The following is a 19,480-nucleotide window of genomic DNA, read 5'->3' as shown; positions in this document are numbered from 1 at the left end:
CTTTTTACTCCTAGTAGCAACTCCTACAAGTTCCCATTGTTTCACATCATTGCCCCCAATTGATGTTATCAGGTTCTTACATATTTAACACTTGATGAGCGTGAAATGGCATCCGATAATGATGAATTTGCTTCTCCCTGATAACAACCTATGGGTGTCGTTTTTTTTTTTTTCATATATTCATTGGCCATTTGTATTTTCTCTTCTGGAGATTGTTTATCCATGTCTTTGTCCGTTTTTCTGTTTATTAATGATTTTCAGAAATTCTGTGTCTTTCTAATAGGCATATTATGTCTATCTAACTGAAAAGACAGTAAAATATTAGATATAGAGATAAATCCAAAATATTAATAGTTGATACATAGATATACATTTTATGTCCTGCCATCTTTAGGTGAAGATACAATTCCATTTATGTGGTATTACTGAGCTCACTTAGGAAGTTCCTTCAATGTGTCTCCTTAAGTATGGGTCTAAAGAAAGTGAAAAGTTCTAATGGAGTCTTTTTGCTTCAAACCAACCAGTTACTTACCTGTTTAAAGTCTATTTTAGCGTAAACAATGGCCGAATGACGAGGTCACCCTAATGCATGATAAATAGCTTTCCATTAAATTGGAACTTTGGTCTCAGCTGCTGCTGTGACGAGCTGTTTTTCTCCTGCCTCTCAGGTAGGTGTTTTCATCTCTTCACAAACTGACAGACGTGGCTGCGTGGTTTTCAGCCATCATCCAAGAAAGTCACTGACAAGAAAATGAAAGCAGACATGAGACCTGACACATTGGAGCTAAATTTCTCTCTGGTAACAGCCCACAGTGTGCCCCTTTCTTTAAGGAAGGGAGGTCATATTCTCTTATCCTAAAAAATAAGTAGCTCAAATTGCTGCAGAATTATTACTGTAGTGTTTTGATGGTCTTTGAGAAAATTCCCACTGAAGGCTAAGACTAGGGGGAGGTAGACTATGTGATATGTGTCATTTAAGAGAGGAAGTAACATCTTAGTCACTTCTTAAAATGTCTATCTTCTTAATAAGCTTGTACACAAAATTGAAAATAATTTCAGGGATTTATTTAGCACGTGAGAATTTAGGGTCTATCCACAACCTAATTTCCTCTGTACTTACAGACCAGTTTGAGAAGACAATGTGGTACAGCTAAGAAAGTGGCAGAGTAGGACCGGGATGATTCACTTCATCTCTCTGAGCCTCAGTTTCCTTATCTGCAAAATTGGGATAGTTACATCTGTAAGGGTTTTGTAAAAATTAGAGATAACATACATAAAATAGCGCAGGGCGTGAGATGGTGGATCACTCTGTCCATAGAAATGATTACTGTCGCTATTAGCAAACTCTTCTAATCCCATTCACTCTCTCAGGATATTGTATTCACCTCTAACAGTTCAGCTCTCGCACATGCCCGTAGCCCAGTGACTTCCCAGCCTTTAGCTCTAGCCTTGGTTTCTGAGTCTCAGAGATGTAGTTCTGCCAAGTGGATCTATTTCCCAGGCATTCTCACTGAGACATTGCCTGCAGAAAACCAAAGACACAAGGAAAATATTCATCCAAAGGACTAATGGACCTCCAGCCTGAGTCCAGAAGAACTAGAAGGTGCCCAGTTACCACCACTGACCTCCCTGTCAGGGATCACAATAGAGGGTTTTGGGCAGAGTGGGAGAAAAATGTAGAACAAAATTCAAATTTACAAAAAGACCAGACTTACTCGTCTCACAGAGACTAGAGGAACCTCTAAGACTATGGCCTCTGGACGCCCTGATAACTCAGAACTGAAGTCCACAAACAATAACAAATGTGAAGAACATGCTTTTTAGTTCAATCAAGTATACATGACCAAATGGGCAACACCTGCCCAAAAGCAAAGACGAGAAGGTAGGAAAGGACAGGAAAACTAGATGAATGAATGAACACTGAAAAGCCAGGGTGGAAGGGGAAAGGGGGAGAGTCCTGACACATTGTGGGATTGCAACTAATGTCACAAAACAATTTGTGTACAAAATTTTTGAATGAAGAACCAGTTTGCGCTGTAAGCTTTCACAAAAACTATTGAAAGCAACAACAGTAACAACCAAGGGCATTTCTCTCCCCTGCCCATTCCCACAAAGAAACCAGGTTTCTCTGGCATGTTTCGAAACCTGTAAACCAGCCTAGAATAATGCATCTTTCTTTGCCCTTTCCAAATCTGATCACTCTCCAATTCTGTTTTTAAACTTCTTTTGGATGGTCCTTTCCACTCCAACCCACTATCCCTACCTTCAAAATCAGGTCCAACAAAGCTTCCTCTATAAAATGGTCTCTGACTCCTTGACTCAATTTGGTCACTCACTTTCTTTCCTGTTTCCAGTTGCCTCTATTATAGTTTTCATGTGGTAGGTGCTTAGCAATTATTTGCTGGGTTATATATGAATGTACGCATATATACACGTTCGTGTACACAATCACACACAGCAGACACAAATTCTTACCCTTCCTTTTATGCAGGTGCCAAATGAGCCCTCCCCCAAACACATACACATACATACTCATTTTCAATTACTAACAGCAGGACATAACAAAATAATCTAGTTTAAAGGAAAAGCGAGTATAAAAACAATTAGTATCCAATAACCTAGAGTAAGAATTAAAAACAGGAAAAACAAAATAACTAAAGAGAAAATATTGAAATTCTCAAGGATTTCATTTTACTTGGATTCACAATCAACATCCATGGAAACAGCGGTCAAGAAATCAAACGATGCATTGCATCGAGCACGTCTGCTGCAAAAGATCTCTTTAAAGTGTTAAAAAGCAAAGATGTCACTTTGAGGATTAGGGTGCCCTTGATCCAAGCCATTGTATTTTCAGCTGCCTCATATGCTTGGGAAACCTGTACAATGAGTAAGGAAGACCGAAGAAGAATTGACACTTTCCAATTATGGTGTTGGTGAAGAATATTGAATATACCCTGGACTGCCGGAAGAACAAAGAAATCTGTCTTGGAAGAAGTGCAGTCAGAATGCTCCTTAGAAGCAAAGATGGTGAGATTTTGTCTCACTTACTTTAGACATGTTGTCAGGAGGGACCAGTCCCAGGAGAAGGACATCATGCTTGGTAGAGGGTGAGCAAAAAAAGGAAAGACCCTCAAGGAGATGGATTGACACGGTGGCTGCAACAATGGGCTCAAACATAGCAACGATTGTGAGGATGGCACAGGACCAGGCAGCATTTTGTTCCGTTCTGTTGCACATAAGATCACTACGAGTCATAACAGACTCAAGGGGACCAAACAACAATAACAAAGACAAAACAGCACCAAAATATATAAAAAAGGTAGCCTAAAAGGCTATTGAAAAAGTCCTATTATAGTCTTGAAGCCAGTTTAAGGACAGGTCAACTAAAGAGAGGGGTCAATTCATTTCCATTATACTACAATTAATGTGTTTAAAGAGAATAAAATCCATTTACTTTGAGATATATAAGTATAGATGCATAGGTTTGTATATATCTGTATATACTTTTAAAAGACCTGGCGATCTGCTTCTGATAGGTCAAAGCCTTGAAAACCCTATGAAGTTCTACTTTGCACACATGGAGTCTCCATGAGTTGTAATTGACTAGACAGTGACAACAACAATGACGTATATTTTATATTTTTATATGATTTTTTTCAAATAGTAATTATACTCAGAGTAGATACCAGAACACCTGCCATATAGTAATGAAAATAAGATAAAATTATCAGTGATTTTTAAAAATTTATCTCTTATTGGTAATTAAATGGTTTTACTTTTTTTTTTTTTTTGATATATGAGCCTTATTGGAAGAAAATAAGGCGGCACTGGGTTTTTGGTGAGGTTATTGGAAGAAAGAAACATTCAGGAAGTCTTCAAATTATTATTTCAGATGATCTTAAACTAGATTCCTATATCATTTTATGTTTTCATCTTCCAATTTGAGTAAGCCCTATGGCTCTTTAGCATTTACAACTGTATAAGAAGACATTTGCTAACTTATACCAGACGTTCATAATATAATCTTTGAAGACACATTTATTTTCATCAAAGATTTGTTACATTGCCATGTTTGGAAAAAATTTTTAAAAAGTTGTTTTTCTTGAAAGTCTGCATTTCAAGGGTTAAATTTACAAGCTTCTTTAAAACCTTAAGCTAGGGTTTGAAATTACCATGTGCTTTCTCAGTGTTCAAAGCAATTACTGAAAGAGAAGGGCTCAGAGGAGCAGTGGGAGTCCTCCCTTGCCTTAAGGCTGATGATGGGCTTGGCACAGTGAAAACTTCAGTCACCTGGGTTCTTTCTAGCAGTTCATTCAATCCTTAAATGTGTTTTCTGCCTTGCCCAAGTACTTCAAATACAGCAAAATGAGTTCCCCACTTAAAGATACTATATAGCTCAAAAAATTATTTTATGTATTTATGCGTTCACCAAATATCACAAGTGAGGTCCTTCATTGCATTAGGTGCACGGTGCCTTTTAAAAGGACAGTTATTTAATTTCATTTTGGAATTTGTAATTTTCGCCTAGAATTTGAAGCAAAAATGTCATGCTCGCCCACCCACCTTTTAAAAATCAATATATAAAAGTAAGTCTCACATGATTCTAGATTTAGAAGTTTTAATTAGCAATAGAATGTCAGTTTAAGCATGCTCAAAGATGGTAAAGCAGTCATGAGTTTAAATGTGACTTGTCTAGTTGCCCTGTGGTAGCCTCTTCTAACTTCTCACTAAAATACGATACAAAGAAAAACTCACAGCACTGATAACTAAGACGGCACATTTTCTCAAAATGTTGGTGCCTACACTCTGACATTGCACTTATATTTGACTGAAAATTAGAATCCACAGGGCCACTAGGGAAGGACAGCTCAGATGAACGTCACTGACAGGGGCTTATTGCTAGGGTAAATCTAGTGAGACCTCCTTAGCTGACCACCACTCTAGTCTTACTGTACCCGAGGCTTACCTGGGCAACTTTTTGGAATGTGCAAATAGGGAATTGATATTACTTGAAACAATACATGGACATGGGTGTCCTACTTTGTATTATCCACCTAACATTAATACATCCTAAAAGTGGAATTGGGGGTGAGAGGATCCTGGGCCACCATCCAGCTTGGAGCATTCCTTACCAGAGTCATGACCAGGATACCTCAGGGAAGGCTACCTTTCTGGAGGTTGAGCTCTGGTCCAATCAGCTGTGTTTGGAGTACCAATGTTGTTTTCATTTAATACAGGAGATTGAGGGATGTATAGAAAAGATCCCCTTGAGGCTACAAAAAGTGGCTTCCTGACCTACTCAGTACATGGGAGAAACCAAGTCATGTCAAAAGCTATTGTTGAACCTACTGTGCGTACAGCATTGTAGGATTCCAGGCCTGAAGTCTATAGGAGTGGAAAAAAAATTTTTTTTTTTTTATAGGAGTGCTAGGGTGAAAATCATACTGGTGTGCTTTAATTTCCCTCTGATGCTTCTCTTCTTCCACAAACATGAGAAATATTATTTTTATCATTATTATCCATGACGAGCAAAGAAAGCAAAGTCAACACTTTATTTGTAAAAAGCCAAGATTTTAGCATTTTCGTTTCTGATTTTTTTTTCGGTGTTAACAATGAAGTCATGTAGGGGCATTGAGTTCTTAATCCTTAAATTACAGTTTAGCTAATTGGAAGGTTTTTGTACTTGTTTTCATTTACCTCTCCTTTCTCCCAGTAGTCCATAAACGGATTGCCACAAAGTGTGAAGAAACAAGGAGATATTAAGTAGTGTTCTGCGGGATACTTTAAATTGTGAATATTCATTATGCTTGTACTCTGGAAAATGCATGTTGTCCTTAACTGAAGCTTTTGTAGATAAAATACACCATGATTTAAATCAATTCAAGACAGACAATTTTATTGGACAGGTCATGGATAAAATGCCATTTTGAATATTCCTTACTTCAACTAATATATCCAGGTCCTTGTGGTCTTAATGATGGTCTTCCAGTGCCCAGAAATGGCTTTTGTGTGTCTTTGAGCACTTAGTAAGACATAATGTCTATGTGAGTGCCATGGCACCATGTGTCATGCTGAGTCTGTAAGTGGCATAAACCAAACCAAAAACCAAAGCCATTGCCATCGAATTGATTCCAACTCATAGCAACCCTATAGGACAGAGTAGAACTGCCCCACAGAGTTTCCAAGGAGTGCTTGGTATATTTGAACTGCCAACATTTTGGTTAGCAGCTGTAGCACTTAACTGCTACGCCACCAGGGTTTCCATAAGTAGCATAATAGGGGGGAAGTATGTATAATAATGAAGATGAGCACCTTGGAATGGATCATTAAATAGTCTGATCTTCTCACAGGTCATTATTTATGTTAAAAGCAAGAGTTTTCAAATAGTCCACAGTAGACTACTGCTCCAAGGAGGTGCCACACAGCCTGGGGCAGCTGGATGGGGTGTAGTGGTGTGCTTGTAAATGTTTAGCACCTGACTTGAAGTGGGAAATCCCTGACTGGCAGCATTTGCCAATTTCCATGGTATAAATGCTCCCACAGTGACCAAGTTTAAGAAGTTAGTGAGAGATGTATACAATCACAGCCAAAGCACACCACAGGTTGGGACCAAACTGTGTCCCTCATGCCTGAAAACATGCATATATATTTGAACTCAGTTTAGCCAGTCTACAAGATTGGCAGTCATTCCATTGCGCTACTATGATCTTATACCCTCTGTAAAGAAATGATCACCCTTAGCTTTCAAATATAAGGTTTGTGTATTATACCCTCTATTCAAGTGAAAAAATATATATGTTAGGTGCCATTGAGTAAGTTTTTGACTCAGTGATCCCCTGTGACAGAGTAGAACTGCTCCATAGAGTTTACTAGGCTATCATCTTTACGGGAGCAGATTGGCAAGTCTTTCTCCCGCAAAGCTGCTGCAGGGTGGATTCAAACTGCCAACCTTTCAGTTACCAGCTGAGTGCTTAACCACTGCACCACTGGGACTCCTATATGTATATAAAACCAGGAAAACCAAACCCATTGCCATCGAGTCGATTCCGACTCATAGTCACCCTATAGGCCAGAGTAGAACTGTCCCATAGAGTTTCCAAGGAGTACCTGGTGGATTTGAACTGCCACCCTCTTGGTTAGCAGCCGTAGCACTTAACCACTACGCCACCAGGGCTTCCATATATACATACATAGAAGGTTTAAATTCAATTAAATTATATATATTTATAATTTATGGATATATATGTAATTTGCATATATGCGTATATAACAAAAAACCAAAACCAAACCCAGTGCCATCGAGTCGATTCCGAATATATATATAAATTTTCTTAAAAATTATCTTTTGATAACTTCATTTTCCACACATAGTTTCCAAGGTCATTGCAGAAGAAAAGAGAGAGTTTGGAGAAGGCACACCCTTTCTTAACTGCTGCTTCCAGAATGACCATCACTTCTATTTCCTTTTCAGTGGCTCCAATTAAATGTTAGGTTGAGTAATGTAGTTTAGCCATACGCCCTGGAAGAAGAACTGGGCTTGTTGGGTACATTAGTTAGCTTTTTGCTAAAGAACAAGCCACCCCAAAACTTAGTGGTTTATAACAACAAACATTTATTTTTGCTCAGGAACTTGTAGGTCCACTGCACAGTCCTCCTGCTCTGAAATGACCTCAGCAGATCACAGCCAGGCTCATTCACACATCTGCAGCCAGCCACTCATCCAAATCTCTGCTTCTGGGGCTTGGCTGGCTATTGGTTGGGGTGAAGGGGATGATGGGGCCCATGGCCACCATTCAACAAGCTTGTCTGGTGTGTTCTTGTGGTTGCTCAGGATTCCAAGGTCAGCAAGAGGGTAAGTCCCAAGGCACAAGCACTTTCCAAATTTCTACTTTCATCATCTTTGCTTCTGTCTCAATAAACCATACAAGTCACATGGCTAAGTTCAGAGTGGGTATGGGAAAGAACTGCCAAGAGCATGAATGCAGGAATGTAGGTAGATTATGGAGGCCCCAGGCTCTGCCACAAAGGCTAAAAAAAAAAAAAAAAAATCAAATCTGTGGCTTAGGTAAATCATCAGTGTTGCTTAGCAATGTTTCTTTTCCACTGGTATATAATCCTTCTTGTTAAAATCTAGTGTGTTTTGTAGAGTCAGGAGCTGGTGATTAAAAAATATCAATAACAATAATAAATATGTGTCGGGCAATCTATGGTTTACCATCTAACCTTACTCTCACAGAGTAGAGTCAAAGTTATAATCACACTTGCCAAGAGGATAAGGATAAGAGGATGCTAAAACCCTCTTCCTGTGCCCTAGAACTTGGCTTCCACAGTAGTCAGGATTCTCCTACCCAGCTTCCTGTTCCAAGAAAGAGACCAAATCACTCTAGGACTCGGCATTGAAGGAACCATGGACTTCCAGTGCCTTTATGGGAGCTGCTTATGGATTCCCTTCTATCCTTCCTGCTCTCTAAGGACATGTCAGGGGCACACGGGTATGGGAAGGCAGCGTCTATATGGACATCCATTGGTTCTGTTTCCAGCACTGACAGAAACATATATCGTTTTTTAACACAAATTCCTCATATTGGATAGAATTATTTTGTATATAGATCATAGAAGTAATGAATATCCAGGTGTCTTCTAAATAAGGGAAGTGAAAGATGTACCACTTACAAATGGGATATTTATTTTAGGTTTTATGCACTTTGTCTTTTACATTATGCTGTTGTTCTTATGCTCATGGCTGATATGCAAGATGGGCTCTGAGAGCTTCATCTTGTAATTGTGTGGTTCTGCAAATTTTATTTCAAAATCCAATTAAAGAATTGCTTTTAGTATATGCCCTATACAATGTTCACTGGGTGAAATTTGTTTACCAAGGAAGGTTATTTTATTTGCTTAGGCAGCAATTTAAAGAAATATTTGATTTTCGAGCTGTGCTATTCATTATCTTATCTTTATTATGGCCTCCAAGACCACAATTTTGGTTTGTTTTATGTTTGCCTACAGAGTCTTCAGAAACTTTAAGGCATTAAGCATTCATATTTTATAGGAAAAATTATTGGATAAATATAATGGAAAGAGCTCCTGTGAAATACTTAAACGTTTCACTAAAAATGAGATCGTTTTTGACCTACTTTTGTTTTGAAATTCTGTACATTTTCAGGGCCAACATCAAGATTTTATCAGTTACATTTCATTCCTCATGTTATTCCTTCCCCATAACCAACTGATTCCAAGTATCTCTACCTTTAAGTGCTTAGACTGCATCCAAATACAGTAATAATAATGAGTTATGGAGTGCAAGATGTCTGCTATAAGCTAGACTCTAGACTAAGTCCAAACCAAAAACCCAGTGCTGTTGAATCGATTCCTACACTAAATAGTCTTATTTAATTCATATTACAACCTAGAGAGGCAGGTGCCATCAAATCCATTTTCTATATTTGAAAACTGAGTCACAGAGAGATTAAATCATGTGAAGAGCCAAGATTTGGACTCAGCCAGTCTACAAAATTGACATTGTTTCCATTGCACCATGGTGATCTTATACCCTTCTGTAAAGAAATGATCATCTTCAGCTTTCAGATATAGGCTTTGTGTAGTATCTTACACCACTATTCAATGGCAAACCCTTGGGGAAGGGTTCTGCTTCTCATTCTTTACTATGTAGAGCAAGACAGATGCATTTTGACCGTGTGATAGAAGTCAAGAGATCACCTCCCTTGGACTCAAAAAATGTGAGCTTGGAAATTTACTTAGCCTTTCTAAGTCTGGTTCACCAGCTTTAAAATGGGATGGTGAAAGTATCTCTCAGGATTGCTGACAATTAAATAAGGTTGTTACATCATCATGCAACATGGTTGGCACAAATCACGCATTCACAAAAACATTAGCTCTTAATCCTGGAATGCATTTTGTTCATCTCAATGTGAACTGAGTGAGGTGCCCTATCCATGTTAGATGTCACAGCCTTGAGCTCTTTGCTCTCATAATAGGACTCGAAGCTGATGGAAAGAAAAGCGACCCTTCCTTTCCTTCTGCCTGAGGTCGGCATCACAGTACTGTTGCTCTAGGCCCATTGTTTCGTTGCCCTTTCTGAAATGAAGCAAGACTCAAGTTCCTTGGTTGGTATATTGAGTTTACATTTATAATAATCAATTAAGCTGGTGTGTATTAAAATCACTAACAATGCTGTATTAGTTTCCTGTTGCTGCTGTAACAAATTAATGTAAAATGGGTTAAAACAACACAGCTTTATTATCATAATAGTTCTGGAGGTCAGGAGTCCCAAGTAGGTATACCAAAAAAAAAAAAAAAAAAACCTGTTGCCTTGAATCAATTCTGACACCTAACAACCTTATAGGACAGAATAGAACTGCCCCCTAGGTTTTCCAAGGAGCTGCTGGTAGATTCTAACTGCTGACCTTTCGATTAGCGGCCAAGCTCTTAACAACTGTACCACCAGGGCTCCCAAACTTGGTAGAACAGGACTAAAATCAAGGTATTAGCAGGTCTGCATTACTTCAAGAAGTTCTAGGGGAGAAGCCATTTCCTTACCTTCTTCAGCACCTAGAGGCTGCCATATTCCTTGGCTCATGACTACTTCCTCCATCTTCAAATCTAAATCCAGCGGTTTAGCGTCACCCTCCCCCCACCCCTCCTTCCATCACCACACCACCTTTCTGACTCTGATCCTTCTGCTTCCCTCTTAGAAGCACCCTTCTGATTATATTGGGCTCCTCCAGGTAATCCAGGATCATCTCCCCATCTCAAAATGTTTAACCTAATCACATGTGCAAAGTCCCTTTTTCCATATAAGTTAACATTTTCATAGGTTCTGGAGATTAGGATGTGGACATTCTGGGGGAGGGGGCATCATTCTACTTACCACAAATGCAATTACATTTGTTACTGGTGGTTACGCTCGTATGTATGGGAGGCAGTGTATGCTGTGGTCAAGAGCATCCACGCTAAAGTCTCTCACATTTACTATCTGTGACTTTGGGCGAGTTAACTTGACTTCTCTGTACCTCTGTTTCCTGAGCAGTAAAATGTGGATGACAATAATATTACTTGCCCTACAAGGGGCAAGTTGTAAGATTTATTGTTTTAAGGTTGAATAAGCTAAACAAAAAGTGTTTATAATACTACTTAGTTCATACAAAATGCTCAAAAAAAGTTAGTTATTAATAGTGTTGTAGCAGTAGTAATACTTTCATTATTATTTCTCTCAGTTTAACAGATCTTTGTTGAGCATCTACTACGTCCTGTGGCTTTGGGGCTAGAGTTAGATAATTGTGTATTGCAGACAGCCTAATAATTTGGTACTCCTTCAAAGAAATAGCTTTTAAATATTTGCTCAACATATATTTGAAGGCTAGGCTGAGGTATGCCAGAAGGAAAATTATAAAGCACCCCTGGCAGCAGTGCTCATCTTCTCCATTGTCCAGAACAATTCAGCTCCGGCCCAGAATCTGCATGCCCATCCTCAAAACTGGAAACATGGAACTTGACCAGTGTAATGGATTGAACAGTGCTTCCCCCAATCTCTACGTCCACCTAGAACCTCAGAATATGACCTTATTTGAAATAAGGGTCTTTGCAGAGGCAATTTAGGTAAGAATCTTGATATGAGATCATCTTGGATTAGAGTGGGCCCTAAATCTAATGATGAGTAACGCTGTAAGGAGAAGACACACAGAGACAGGGAGGAGAGACACACAGTGACACAAGGAAGCAGACCCTGTGCAGATGTAGGAGAATTGGGAGTTACATTGCCACCAACCAAGGGATACCACAGGTTGTCAGGAGCCACCAGAAGTTGACAGAGTCAAGGAAGTATTCTCTCTTGGAGTCCCCAGAGGGGGTGCAGCCCTGACGACGCCTTGATTTCCAGCTTCTAACCTCCATAACTGTTAGAGAATACCTTTCTTTTGTTGTAAGTCATCCAGTTAATGGTTATTTATTATGGTGGCCCTCAGAAACGAATATAACCAGAATGCCTGTTTGTTGTTGGATGCCTCTTAGTGGGAGCTTTTCTTAGTCCCCATATGTCTAATCAAGGTGTTCCTTCCAACTTCACTTAATACTTTCCCTAAGATTCAGTTTGGTGAATGCAGTTCTGTCCATCTCATTTCATATCTGGGGTAGTTTTAGAGACCTTTGTTGGTGCCCAAGGCAGCTACCTGCTGGCCTTGCTATAATTTGGCTTTGGTGCAGGTACAAAGATAATTAAGGCACAATCTGTACCCTTTTCAAACTCATAAGAGGCACAACATATAAACAAATCATTTAATCATCAGGATCAAGGAGGAAGAGCACCAAGAGGGAGGTGTGTATTAGAGGATGAGAAGTTTACCAATAAAATGAAGGAAGGAGTCGGTGCTCCAGGCAGAGCTCAGAGAGGTGCCACAGCCACGAAGTCATTAAAACACTTGCTGTGTTCTGAGAGGCACACACAGTTCACTGAAAGTGCAAAGTATGTGGCTGAGACAGAAGGGAGATGGCTGGAGCTGGTGTGCTAGGTAGAGGCCAGGCCATGCTGGGCCAGCTTACATGATGGAACATTGAGGCCACATGTCACCCAGGAATGCCCCAGCTTACTGAATCAGATGGAACTGGTTTTAATTTTTTGAACAGTGTTTTCATATCACAGGAATGCTATGTTTTTGCCACGAAAAAAAGCAGAAACAAAAACAAAAGGATGTACTAGAGAAAAAATCTGTCATCTTCATTCAGAGATAGCACTAAGATTCTCTTGACGTGTATTCTTCCAGAATCTTTTCTGTGCTTTCTACCCTGTGATACAAGCTGGAGCACAGTGGCTGAAAGGAAATTGATATTCAAGGTTTAGGCAGGACCACAGGGTGGCTGGAGCTGTTGGGTGGAGACTGAAGGGGAGAGGTGTACTGGTTAAGGTTGATGAAGTAGGTGGGGTCCAGGTTAAGGAGATCCTCAGTAGTGGGGGTAACGGGATTTGAATTTTGTCCTGATTGTAATGCGACACCACTGGGGAGTTTTAAGCAAGAAGTTACAAAATGTGATTCATGCTTAAAAAAAAAACAATGTCTTTTGTGTGATGACTGAACATACACACACACAAAAAAAGAGGTACCCAAGAGACTAACTAGTTAGCAGGCTGGTCACTATATACACTATGCTCAGAAAAACTCACATTGTTTTTAAATAATAACTGTAGGCTCATAGCAAATAAAAATGTTTTCTGTAACATACTCATTTGTTCTCACATCTTGGTCTTCGTGAAAACATCTGTGATGGTGTCTACATAATGCCCCCCAAAATGAAAAACCAACACATACTTTTTGTCTTCATGAAGCCAAGCTGCCTTAGCTGGTTTTTTATCTTGGGGTGCAGTGGGGAAAGACGGTAGACATCCATTTTTGCATACAAACTGTGTTGGCATATTCTAACCTATTACCTAAATATCCCCAACCAATATTTGCTATATTTCAATGATAACAGAATTTTAGAATCATGGAAGTCTGAAGTTGTAAGAGGTTTAATAGGTCACCTGCACTTCTCAAGGACTGTCCTCTACAGCAGTGTGTCTCAAACATTAAGGTGCTCATGAATTACCTGGGAACCTTGTTGAAGTTGCAGATACTGATTCAGTAGCTCTAAAGTGGAGTGTGAGATCCTACATTCCAGGTGATGTCCTGGAGCTTCCAGGTGATGTCCATGTGGCTGGTCTAGGAACCATACTTTGAGTAGTAGGGCTCCAGAGCATTCCTGATAGATGTTGTAGAAGGGTTCTGTTCTAGTTTTTTCTTTGTATTTTGGTAATTCCACTTGTCATACGTATACACAAATCAGTAGTTCTTGGATAAAAGCCAAACAAAATATATTCAAGCTTGTCTGATTTTTTAAAAAATATATAAATCAAAATAACATTACAATTTAAAGAAACTTTAGAAAGTTGAGTATATGTGGTCTGAAGAGTCTTGTATTAAATACATGGAATACACATTAAAAAAAAAAAACAAACCATTGCCGTCTAGTCAGTTCAGACTCATAGCAACCCTATAGGACAAAGTAGAACTGCCCCATAGGGTTTCCAAAGCTGTAATCTTTACGGAAGCAGACTGCCACAGCTTTCTCCCACAAAGCGGCTGGCGGGTTCGAACTACCAACCTTCTGGTTAGCAGCTGAACACTTAGACACATGTAGTCTACATCCATATTAAATAATACAATTGTGGATACTTCAAGTTATGTAATATTTTGTGGTATTGACCCAACTTGAACATTTTCTTTTACATTAATTTTTATAAGAAAATAAAACATTGAAAAGTAAAAATCCAGGCTGCCCTACAGATATAAACTTCAGTCTAAATACAGTGCGGCCAGTTGTTTTACATGACAGAAATCGATAGCAAGTTTCACTTCAATTTCGATTCAACTGGTTGAGTTGAATTATGCTGAAGTGATCTCTGTCACTGTCTTTAAAACTGGAATTACTGACTTTAATATTTAAATTTAGCACATATTTATCACCTTAACTCTTATTTTAATACAAAAAGTTATTCCTTTGGAGAAAGCCAGCTAAGCAACGGTGATTATAGTGTATCAAAACCCAATCTACATGATTATTTTAATAACTCTGTGCCAACAGGGATACCTAGACGTTCAAACAAAAAACAACCTAATTATAGTGACAGCACCAAAGTGAAGCTGTGACAGTTACAGAATCAATTTAAAAGTTTTTTGACAACCATGGCAAAAAGCTTTGTTTGGACTTTTCAATAATAATAGTTTACTTAAGACATACATTCACAGCTAAGGAAAATAGAAAGAGAAAGTTGTGGCTTTCCTGTCATGCAGAAAAAATGGAAATCGGTTGAAATGTTTTTAATAGAACATTATGTTGAAAAGATTACAGAAGAGGAATAATAGCTATCGCATTTAACTCTCACAATGCAAGAAAGACGAAACAACAGTGGAAATGTTAGTGAGAATAAAACCTTGTCGACTGATTGGCTTATCCATGTAATAAAGATCAGCAGTTCCTGCAAGTGAACTGATGGCCATTTAAATGTGTTGATTGGCAGCTCTGGGATTTGGTTTTGAATTGCCTATAAAATAAAGTTCATATCATATAAGAATGCGTGAGTAGCCATGGTGACTCGAAACCTCAATAAATATCTCCTTTTCCAGTGGCTCTAATGTCTCTCAAATTCTTAGACTCTTCTCACGTTTATTTATCTCACTTGGCTCTGGATTCAGGCAGGTATGAAACATCGTTCATTCTTTGACCTTTGGCATTTAACTCCTCACTCCAGAACAGAAGAGTACCTGAATCACAGAGTTGCATTTATTTTTACTGCAAGTCTATAGAATCTTATAATGTGGCACGCACTGTTTTGAGCACTTTACAAATATTGACTCATTTAAAACTGATACTAACCGTTTGGAGTAGATATTATTATCTCCACTTGATCGAGGAGAAAACTGAGGCACTAAGAGGTTAGGTAATTTGCCCAGGGCCACAGAACTAACTCCTAAGCGATGGAGTGGAGTTTTAACCCCACACCATCTGGCTAAGAGCCCACGCTGTTAATCCCAACTGCGTAGTCACAAAGCGCGCATAAACAACATAAGAAGATGCATATAGATGGTGGCAGCGCTCTGAGGAGGCAATCCATTTTCCTTACCTATACTCAGGTTCTGCTTTAGTTTTGTTCTTCTGTTTGCAAAGACTGAAGAATCCTCAGGTCAGGTCAAAGTGTAAAGACACTTGTCTGTAAGTACTGAGAAAGCTGAACAAGGAGACCTCAGGAAGAGGTTGTTGTAGCTGTGGTCAAGTCATCTCCAGCTCATGGCGGCCCCACGTACAACAGAATGAAACATTGCCCAGTTGTGCCCAACCTTCACCATTGTTGGTATGCTCAAGTGCATTGTGCAGCCACTGTGCGTTTTGAATGCCTTCCAACCTAGGAGGCTAATCCTTCAGCACTGTGTTGGACAATATTCTGTTGTGATCTGTAGGGTTTTCATTGGCTTATTTTTGAAAGTACATCAATTACCAGGCCTTTCTTCCTAGTCTGTCTTAGTCTGGTAGCTCTACTGAAATCTGTCTACCATGGGTGACTGTTGATATTTGAAATACTGGTGGCATAGCTTCCTACATCATAGCAACACACAAGCCACCATAGTATGACAAATGACAAGTGGTGGCAATAGGCAATACGTGGTAGCCATTGTAATGATATTAATTATTTTTGAATGCTCAATTATCACCCCTAACTGTAGGCGGGAAACCCTGGTGGTGTAGTGGTTAAGAGCTACAGCTGCTAACCAGAAGGTCGGCAGTTCGAATCCACCAGGCACTCCTTGGAAACTCTGTGGGGCAGTTCTACTCTGTCCTATAGTGTCTCTATGAGTCGGAATCGACTCAATGGTAATGGGTTTTTTGGTTAACTGTAGGCGGTGGACTTGGGTCACTTAAGTAGAAATAATGGTTCCACCTTCAATAATTGTGTGACAGTGGGGGAGTTATTTAACTTCTGTGAACCTCAGTTCCTTCATTTATAATATTAGAATAATTTCCTTTGGCTATTATGAATATTAAATGAATTAATTTATGTAAATCATCTAGAACAGCTTCAGGCATAGAGTAAGAACAATATAAATGTTAGTTATTATAGTTATTGTTGTGTGTCGTCCAGTTGATTCTGACTCATATTGACCCTACAGGACAGAGTAGAACTGCCCACTAGGGTTTCCAAGGCTGTAATCTTTACGGAAGCAGATTGCCACCTCTTACTACTATGAAGCTGCTGCTGGGTTCGAACCGCTGACCTTTCGTTTAGCAGCTGAGTGCTTAACCACTACGCCACCAGGGCTTCTTTAGTTATTAGTAGTTGTAGTATAACTTTCAATAAATATTTGTGAGAGTAATAACAAATAAATAGATCTTAGGTCGCTTCCACTTTTCCAGAGGCTTTAAAACCATCTCTAAAATGTTTTCTTCCAGAGTAGCTTCCCCTCTTAGCAAAGAATAAAGCACTACTTGTTTCTTGGTATTTGTTTGTTTGTTTTTTTTTTAATTTCTTCGTACTGTGAGAATTAAGGACAAAAGTTGCCTAACTAACCTATGAAAATTAAGATGCAAGCTATACACGAGTCAGATGAATTAAATTTTCCATTTTTAATTGAAAGTCTCTGAAACCGTCTTCCCAATAATTTTTTAGCTGCCTGAAGAAAAGGATCCCTTGGCTTGCGCTGTTCAGCAGTAAGTGGCATTCATCGAGTTATCTTAGCACCCTGTTTTGCACATCAGCAGATTACAAAAATGTTGTAGATCAAGGCCTAGACACACTGATTATATTCAATCATAAGGCTTATTTTTTTGTTAGGATTTAATCTGTTTTTCCTCCTCAGAAAATGATGCGATCATCAGTTTTCCACATGTTTATCCTGAGCATGGTGACCGTGGACGTGATTGTCGCTGCTAGCAACTACTACAAGGGAGAGAACTTCAGAAGGCAGTATGACGAGTTCTATCTTGCAGAGGTAAGCAATTCCCAAGGTAAAGGTGAACCTCAGTGCCTTTTATACGTGTGAAGATTAATTCCTATTCCTTAGTTACTTGACTGAATCCAAAGCTGATTCAAATTCATTGTCAGCTTTTTAAGTAATTCCTCTGGTCACTCTATTGCCGGGTTCATTTCCTGTCACCAGGGGCTTGAGTGATCTTCCCCACAGTAGTAGGTCATGTTGCCAAGGGAACCCTTTTTCCCTGGGTCTTTCTCTTGTAATATTGGTTATTTCCTCTCCATGTCTTCTTTCCTCTTCCTTTCGCATGTTGCCTAAGCCTGTTTCTCACCAAGTGTAAGCAAGCACAGGTTCAGAAGATTGTAAATAAATGCATCAGCTCAACAATACCAAGCAGAGGGTTGGGGGAAACTTTAAAGAGTTAATAATTAGTGTAGTGAAAACAGGTGTGCCGTCGGGTTGGTTCTGACTCACAGCAACCCTGTGCACAACAACAAAACACCACCCAGTCCTGTGCCATCCTCACAATTAATTGTTGTTCTGCTTGAGCCCATTGTTGTAGCTACTGTGTCAGTGGATTTATCTCATTGAGGGTCTTCCTCTTTTTCTCTGACCCTCTACTTTACCAAGCATAACGCCCTTCTCCGGGGACTCATCTCTCCTGATAAAATAACTCATAGTCACCCTATACGATAGAGCAGAACTGCCCCATAGGGTTTCCAAGGAATGGCTGGTAGATTTGAACTGCTGACCTTTTGGTTAGCATTGAACTCTTAACCCCTATGCCACCAGGGCTCTAATAGCAAGTAAGTTTAGTAATTAAGTGAGCCTCTGTCTAGCCCCGTATACACTATATTAGAGTTTTGGAGAAATACTTCTTATTGATTCACTTTGTTAATATTTGATTCTTAAATATTTTTAATGATTTCCAGAGACCAGTTTTTTCATTGTGAAAAAAATACGTGTAAAATATGTTTCAGAATTCAATGGCAAAATATGGTTTTATATTTATGGAGAAAATCCATTGACATATAACTTTAGAAATTCACTCATCACGTAAGTGAGGCACACATATCCAGCTGTGTTACACTTCAAGAAATTCAGTATATGAAAAAGCACATTTAAAAACAAAGCAGAAAAACTGCAATTTATTTTTTTACAAAAGCATTTTTCATATTAAAAAAAAAAAAAAAACCCAGTGCCGTCGAGTTGATTCCAACTCATAGCGACCCTATAGTTCTCTTAAAAAAAAAAAAAAAAGACACCCAGAAATCTCCAAGACCATTTAAAAAATGGATTTATTTAATAAAAATCCAATCCACTCACACACATGCTCTTCAGAAAAAAGAATTGATTTTATATACCTATCGAATATAAGTATCTATGTGTATAGAGAGAAATTTTAAGGAGTTGTTTATGAATTCCCCTCTTCGTGGAGGCTTATTTCCTGAACAATCTCATTAATGGTAAACTTTTACTTGAGTAGAGCATTTGGGACATGGTGCTGCCTAATCGCTACCTGTTATGTGGAGCTTGGAGTCCCTGGGTGGTGCAAACAGTTAAGCACTTAGTTACTAACCTAAAGACTGAAGGTTGGAGTCCACCCAGAAGTGCCTGGGAAGAAATGTCTGGGGATCTGCTTCTGAAAAATCAGCCATTGAAAACCTACTGGAGCGCAGCTCTTCTCTGACAATTACGGGCCATCGCGAGCCCGAAATGACTCAATAGCAGCTGGTAATATGGAACTTACAGTCAAGCAAAAAAACAGACTGTAAACAATAACACGTATTTAATGCTGTAGAGAACTTATGACAGGGGCTCGTGGAAAAAATTATATCCACCCAACACCTAAAAGATGACTATAATTTTGCTGTAATCCCAGGACACACAGAATGGAAACCTCTGCCATTAAAAACAGAGGGAAACATGGACCAATGTAATATTTGCAGGTAAATTTCTAAAAC

General features: G+C 39.1%; 1 protein-coding gene across 3 annotated transcripts in view; it reads left to right on the top strand.

The window, feature by feature from the left end:
- The window catches only part of NALCN (sodium leak channel, non-selective), a 406,966-nt gene that overhangs the window by 146,614 nt on the left and 240,872 nt on the right, over nucleotides 1-19,480 (top strand). For all 3 annotated transcript variants that reach the window (XM_049867215.1, XM_049867216.1, XM_049867214.1), the window contains one exon: nucleotides 17,403-17,534. In XM_049867215.1, the coding sequence (XP_049723172.1) occupies nucleotides 17,403-17,534 (132 nt within the window). The remainder of the gene's footprint in view (nucleotides 1-17,402; nucleotides 17,535-19,480) is intronic.

The sequence above is a fragment of the Elephas maximus genome, chromosome 23 (assembly GCF_024166365.1).
Source record: "Elephas maximus indicus isolate mEleMax1 chromosome 23, mEleMax1 primary haplotype, whole genome shotgun sequence".
NCBI classification, from domain to species: Eukaryota; Metazoa; Chordata; class Mammalia; order Proboscidea; family Elephantidae; genus Elephas; species Elephas maximus.
The sequence above is the reverse complement of the archived record's forward strand: the minus strand, read 5'-3'. Positions and strand labels throughout refer to the sequence as shown.